This window comes from Panicum virgatum, chromosome 7K (assembly GCF_016808335.1).
Source record: "Panicum virgatum strain AP13 chromosome 7K, P.virgatum_v5, whole genome shotgun sequence".
Taxonomy (NCBI): domain Eukaryota; kingdom Viridiplantae; phylum Streptophyta; class Magnoliopsida; order Poales; family Poaceae; genus Panicum; species Panicum virgatum.
The window spans coordinates 51,553,877-51,560,966 of record NC_053142.1 but is presented as its reverse complement, the minus strand read 5'-3'; the positions used below and the strand labels follow the sequence as shown (position 1 = coordinate 51,560,966).

General features: G+C 54.8%; 1 protein-coding gene across 1 annotated transcript; it reads left to right on the top strand.

Moving 5' to 3' along the window:
- Positions 1-3,356: 3,356 nt before the first annotated feature.
- On the top strand, positions 3,357-5,993 carry LOC120643159 (endoglucanase 13-like). The gene is made up of 6 exons (XM_039919677.1): positions 3,357-3,603; positions 3,693-4,106; positions 4,203-4,292; positions 4,400-5,198; positions 5,335-5,391; positions 5,516-5,993. The coding sequence occupies exons 1-6, from the start codon at positions 3,391-3,393 to the stop codon at positions 5,809-5,811; spliced, it is 1,869 nt and encodes a 622-aa protein (XP_039775611.1). The 5' UTR covers positions 3,357-3,390; the 3' UTR covers positions 5,812-5,993.
- The last annotated feature ends 1,097 nt before the right edge of the window (positions 5,994-7,090 follow it).

Here is a 7,090-nt window from a genome sequence, read left to right as displayed (position 1 = left end):
GGTGAGGAGGTTGCTGCCCTCTTGCTGCTTCTCCTCCGCCGCGCGGACTGTCCGGTGCCCGCTGCCGGCCGCTTCTGCTGCTGCCCCGCGTGCGTGTCGCCGCCGCCACTGCTGGCGGCCCGCGCGCGCCGCCGCTCCATCCCGCCGCTAGGCATGGCAGGCAGGCCTGCTGCCCCTCTGCTCTGCTCGCCTCGCGCCGCAGCTCCGCCTTGCACCACCGCCGATGGAGGGGCGCGGGGAGGAGGAGCGGCGAGCGAGCGGCGGCAAAGGAGGGTCGGGACGGGCGCCGCAGGCGTGAGGAGGACGACGAGGACGGGCGGTGCGGTAGCGACGAGACTGACGGCGCGGGACACACGGACGGAACCCAGACGGGTTCGCTCCGTCCCTCGAAATTTGACGGGCGGAGGGAACCCGCATCTCGAGCGAATATCCAGCGGCTCCGCTCCCTTCGCCCCTCATCCAAACAAACCAAAAGTGGGTCGGCTCCAACCAAGTTGGCTCCGCACATTCAACCAAACACACGGTTGGAGGGGAAGGTAAACCGAGGAAAAAGGGGGGAATTCGCGGCAGCTCGCAGCTGCTCCCGGCTGACGGATTGGACCCACGCGTTAGGAATTGGCGGCAGGTTTTTTTTTTTGAGGAACAGGTTTTTTTTTAGAATTGGAATTCGCCAGCCGTACAAAAGGAGAGACGACTATGGGCTTGGGCCGTGTAGTGGCCTCTTTGAATGCAGAAAACGGCCCAAACTGGGAATCATTTTGGTAATTTTAATTTGCTACTTTACTTATCGTGATAGGTCCATGGAGATACAGGCATACAAGTTGGGCGTGAAAACCAACTTTTGGAATCCGCACATAGTATGTTGTGGGCTCGTTGCCAGCATAGACATGATCCAGACGCTAGTTAAGTGATATCTGATTCCTTAGAAAAGAACACCATCATACTATGCTTTGTAAAAGCTATATCACTGTTTGGGGGCTGTATCATTGTAAAAGCGGCACGTACACAACCATGCTCGGTGCTCGGACTGGCGACGTTGGCGCCCAGCGCGTCATGGTCCCTCTTGAGGGCATCGTCTTGGGGACTTCTTTACGCCTTGGGTGGTCGTTCTGTGCTCCATTGACTATCATCACCATGGTCTGCTAGTGCTGCGACTACTTTGACGGATGCTTTGACGTCATTGTGCTGGCGGATGCTTTTGCGCCCCTGATTTGCGCGGTCTGGCGGATACTTTGCCGCCCGGGCTACTCCTACACTGGCGGATGCTTTGCCACCACGTTTGCACTGCTTTTTGGTTGTCTCCGGCGGATGCTTCGCCGCCGTGGAGTTGCTTCTTCTGGTGGATACTTGGGCACCCTCTGGTTGTTTCGTGGTCTCAGTCGGCGGCCTCGGTGATATTGTTCTTCATATAGGTTCTCCTGTGTCAGGTCACTTGGTTGGTCTTGGCGGGTTGGTGAGGTTTTCTCTTCTATTCTGTGGTCGTCGTTCTGCTAGTTATGTGGTCGTTTGTTTTCGTTGGACTTTCTTCGGTTTTTTCTCTGTTGTTAGTCCTTTGTGTGCTTGTGGAGGTCAACTTCTGTTTGGCCATCATCGAGTTATGTCTGTAATCTGCTTTCTTTTTAATAAAATGCGTGCTAAGGCACGTTCGCGAAAAAAAGTTGTATCATTCGCTCATTGCATGACACAGTACTACAAAAATTGATTAACCGAGACGCTTTAAAAGGCCTCGGAGTCAGGCACATTAAATAACCGCCTCGGTTAATGACCAGCATTAACCGAGGCAGTTATTTTCTATTAACCGAGGCAGTTACGAGAACAGCCTCGCAAAATTGATTAACCGAGACGGTCAACATTAAAATAACCGCCTCGGTTAATACTTCTATTTTCAGAGGCGGTTCCCTTATAGTGGTCCGCCTCGGTTAATAGACCAAGTCCAAACTCGGCCTATATGAGCCCAGTTGCATAGAAGGACTATACAACAACCACAAACCCTAACCCTAACTCTCAATCTCTCTCTCTCCCTCTCCCTCCCCTGCAACCGGCGCCGCCCCCGCCCCCTCCCCCTCCACTCTCTCCCTCCCTCCCTCCTTACCGGCGGCGCGGACCCGGCCCCCTCCGGCGGTTGCGGGGCGCAGGAGCTCCGGTGGCGGCCCCCGAGCCGCGGATCCGGGGGGCGGGCCGCGGGCGGCAGGGCTCGGCGGCAGCCCCCGCCAGCGGATACGGGGGCGGTGCTCGGCGGCGTGCTCCCCCGACGACGGATCTGGGCGGCGGGGTGCGGCGGCGCGCTCCCCCGCTGGCAGATCCGTGGCGGCGGTGTGACGGGCTCGGCGGGCCTAGATAAGCTCGGCGGGCTTTCTCTTTTTTTAGTTTTTTATTATTTGATTTGTCGAGGCGGGCAGCAAAACCGCCTCGGAAAACATTGTATTTACCGCAACGGTGGCTCCGAGACGGTTGGTGTTACCTGCCTCGAAAAATCATTTTCAACCGCCTCGGAAAATCTTTTTTGTAGTAGTGACATGGCACCTTTAGCGAGCATGACAATTCTCTACCAAACGAGCTAGCACTCTTCCGGTCTTCCCAGCCAAATATCAAGTTTGAGTCGCACACGAACCGTGTCAGGTATGGTATGTCCACACATGAAGTGCACATACACATTCAAGGTTATACGTGCACATGAGCCAATGATTACGAAAATTGATCATTCTTGACAAAATTTACACGGCTTATGGATATCTTGCATAATGCAGGCCGTGGGTACGCAAATTTATGTACAGGTACTATTTGACTTAACCAAGTTTGTTTGAGTTAAGAAAAAATTGATAATACTAGTAGTGCCATGGCGTGGTGCCACGTCTTCTCGAAGCGCAGTTTAAATAAGGTTTGACCTTCCAACTGCACGTTCAGAAAAATGGCACAACGCGCGATTCTTAGCACGCATCAGGCATTCAGGTCAGACATTCGAAGTTCACACTCTGAGATGGACCAAATTAATTATTGGTTGGCCCTTGCTAATAATAATGGAGATCTTTATCGCGGCCGACACAACAAAAATTGGTGGCTGACACAGATGAGATTATCCCATGACCCCCCAAATAAATTCGCATCCCTCCATCTCAAATCCGGCCTGTGTCTGTGCGGCGTTGCAAACCCAACCACTGTGCTTATTTTCCCAGACGTGCATGGCTCAAACTCCGGCGACCTCCTCTCCTTCCCGACGTGCCAGGCACCACGCGTACGTGCGTCGTCCGCCATGTCGCGGCCGCCCACTCCTCATCATCTCCAACCGTATCGATCGACCTTATAAAACTCGCCGTGCCGGCCTAGCTCAAAGGCCACTACAGAAGAAACGACGACGACGGCGACGGGAACAGCATTGCCTGAGGTCGAGCCATGGCGCGGTTGATGACCACCGGGACCTTGGTGATGGCGGCAGCCGCGCTCCTCCTCCTGGCGGCGGCGGCGGACGCGTCGTCGTACGACTACGCCGGCGCGTTCGACAAGTGCCTGCAGTTCTTCGAGGCGCAGCGGTCGGGGAAGCTCCCCGCCGACCGCCGCGTCAAGTGGCGCGGCGACTCCGCCCTCACCGACGGCTTCTCCCAGGGGGTACGCCGTCCCGCATGCATTGGCATTGCTGCTAGCTTCAAAGGAGTGTGCATGTGGATCATCATGGTGCGTGATGCATGCGTGGACAGGTCGATTTGGTGGGCGGGTACTACGACTCGGGCGACCACGTCAAGTTCGGGTTCCCCATGGCGTACGCGGTGACGATGCTGTCTTGGGGCGTGCTCGAGTTCGACAAGGAGATGGTCGCCGCCAACAACCTCCAGCGCGCGCTCGACGCCATCCGCTGGGGCACCAACTACTTCATCAAGGCCCACACCGAGCCCAACGGCCTATGGGTCCAGGTGGGCGACGGGGACAGCGACCACCTGTGCTGGGAGCGCGCCGAGGACATGTCCACGCCGAGGACGGCGTTCAAGATCGACATCAACCACCCGGGATCCGACGTCGCCGGCGAGACGGCGGCCGCGCTGGCCGCGGCGGCCAAGGCCTTCCGGCCCTACGACTCCATGTACGCGGACCTGCTGCTGCTGCACGCCAAGAAGGTACTACATATAAATGTGTGTAACTGTGCAGATCGAGTTCTGAATTAATGTTCCACTGAAACCTTGTGTTCCTACCTGCGCGTGACATACATACAGCTCTTCACATTCGCCGACACGTTCAGAGGCAGATACGATGACTCCCTGCAGAGCGCCAAGAAGTTCTATCCTTCTGAATCTGGCTACCAGGTACATACTGCTAATAACAAGAAACAATGCAGTTGGAACAGCAATCGATTTACAGTCGTGTGACATTAGCAACAAGTTCATCACGGTCTGATTGATTTGACCATCAGGACGAGCTGCTCTGGGCGGCTGCGTGGCTGTACGAGGCCACCGGCGACGAGGACTACCTGCGGTACGTGTCCCAGAACGCCGAGGCCTTCGGCGGGACGGGCTGGTCCGTGCTCGAGTTCTCCTGGGACAACAAGTACGCCGGCCTCCAGGTGCTCCTCTCCAAGGTGCTTTTCGAGGGCCGCGGCGCCGGCGACTACGCCGACACGCTGAGGCAGTTCCAGGCCAAGGCCGAGTTCTTCCTCTGCGCCTGCCTCCAGAAGAACAACGGCCACAACATCAAGCTCACCCCCGGCGGGCTCCTGTACGTGGACGACTGGAACAACATGCAGTACGTGAGCTCCTCTACCTTCGTCCTCACCGTCTACGCCGACTACCTCGCCGTGTCGCGCGGCGCGCTCAAGTGCCCCGACGGCGAGGTCAAGCCCGCCGAGATCGTCAGGTTCGCCAAGTCCCAGGTGGACTACGTCCTGGGCAACAACCCCAGGGGCATGAGCTACATGGTCGGCTACGGCAGCTACTTCCCGACGCACGTGCACCACCGCGGCGCGTCCATCCCGTCCGTCTCCGACGACAAGTCCACCGTCGGGTGCATGGACGGCTTCGACAAGTACTACAACAGCAAGGGCGCCGACCCCAACGTGCTCCACGGCGCCATCGTCGGCGGGCCCGACGCCAACGACGGCTTCGTCGACGATCGCTGCAACTACCAGCACGCCGAGCCCACCATCGCCGGGAACGCGCCCATCTGCGGCGTCTTCGCCCGCCTCGCCTCCGAACCGGCCGACGCCGCCTCCGGTGGTAAAACAAGACGTCCCCTCGTATTTGCAATTCTTTCATCTTCACAATTCAGACATGCATGCATGATCTTCTTTCTGATCGACAGCTAGCGATCTTTTGTTTAGTCACTGAACAACGAGATGCATTGTGATTGCAGATAACAGCCCGGCGCCTTCTTACTCGCCGCCTCACGATTCCTCGCCATCATCAAAGGGTAAAAACTGAAAAACAATTGCAGCTGCTGCAATCAAATGAGCAAGATTATCTATCTGCAGCTAACTTGAACTACTAGTACTGATGACAACATGTGATTATTCTCTCTGCGCGTGGCTGCCCAGGGTCTCCGCTGGAGTTCGTGCACACGGTGAGCAACTCGTGGACGACGAACGGCGTGGAGTACTACCGGCACGTCGTCACGGGCAAGAACACGTGCGGCCACCCCATCACGTACCTGAAGCTGCACATCAAGGGGCTGTTCGGGCCCATCTACGGCGTGTCCGCCGCCAAGGAGAAGGACGCGTACGAGTTCCCTCCGTGGCTCGCCCGCCTCGGCGCCGGCGAGCAGTTCGCCATCGTGTACATCCAGGGCGGCCCCGCGGCCAAGATCTCCGTGGTCAACTACAAGACCGCTTGATGAGGATCGAGGATACAGGCTGCCGGAGCCGGCCGGTGTTTTGCGTTGCACGTCAAGTTTTTTTTTCTCCATTGCTCTATACGACTATACAGTTCTTTGACATCTTTTTTCATGTTTGTCTCGATCATAATTTATATGAGATTGGAAATGATTAGATAGCGTCGTGAGAGGCGTTCTCAGTTGTACTCTATGTGTCAACACATGCCTTCCCTTATTTCTCCCTTGAGAGCTAGAGAGCAATACTACCTTTGATTACTGTGGATCTCCATTGCAAAGACAGGAGTAGACTTTTGGGACGCGATCGCAAGCTTTCTGTGCGAAGATTCGATGCTCGTGCATCCGTAGTCCCTTTTTGTCTCCGGGCGACATGAGTGCGGAATGACTAGCGTGCCACGCAACTCGACGGTTGTTTTCAGCCCGGATGGGGACTGGAACCTGCAACAAAAACAGCTGTAGGCACGCAGCTTAAGCTCCGTTTGTTTTTTTCAGTTTAAGTCATAAGTTCCGTCACGTCCTGTGGCAGAACCACCTGAATTATCCCGGCTCAAATGTGCTGACCATCACCATAAAGGCAATACCGACACAAACGCACTTCAAACGAAACAATTCTTGGTCTGTCGGGTAACGTCCCGATACAATTACCGGTTCTCGGATCGAACAAGCATACCCCGCACGAAGGCGAGTCCAGAGATATTACAACCACATATTTTACAACACAAGCATAATAGTTATTACAAACCAGTTAAAAGCATTATTACAAATCCAAACTCAGTAAAACATTATACAAGACATAAGTTTAAAGTTCAGAGTTTAAGCAGCGGAAAGAAAACTCGACGGCTACAACACGTCGCAAAAGTATACCAAACTAGCCCAAACAAGGTATCATTCACCGGGGTCATTGCTGGCCGAAGACGGATCCCACTCTACGGACCAGCCAGGAGGCAAAGAGCAGGGCCAAGACAGACTAGCGATCTGGTCCTCAAAACTCATACCTGAAAAAAGTTTCAACAGCAAGACTGAGTATACTAATACTTAGCAAGACTTAACCGTCAACGAGTATGCATAGCCCACCTAACTAGACTATGCAGGGTTCTGTGAGGCTCTGGTTTTGCTTTTGCTGAAAAGCAATAAAGAGTAAGTCCTTACTTCACATTTTAGCTTTCCATATTCTAGTTGATTAACCATTCTATGTAAGCAACTAATCCTATTCAACCATGGTAGAACTTTTAAGCAAACATCAAGATTGATCATAATAATGTTACTCTTATTACTCTGTGTG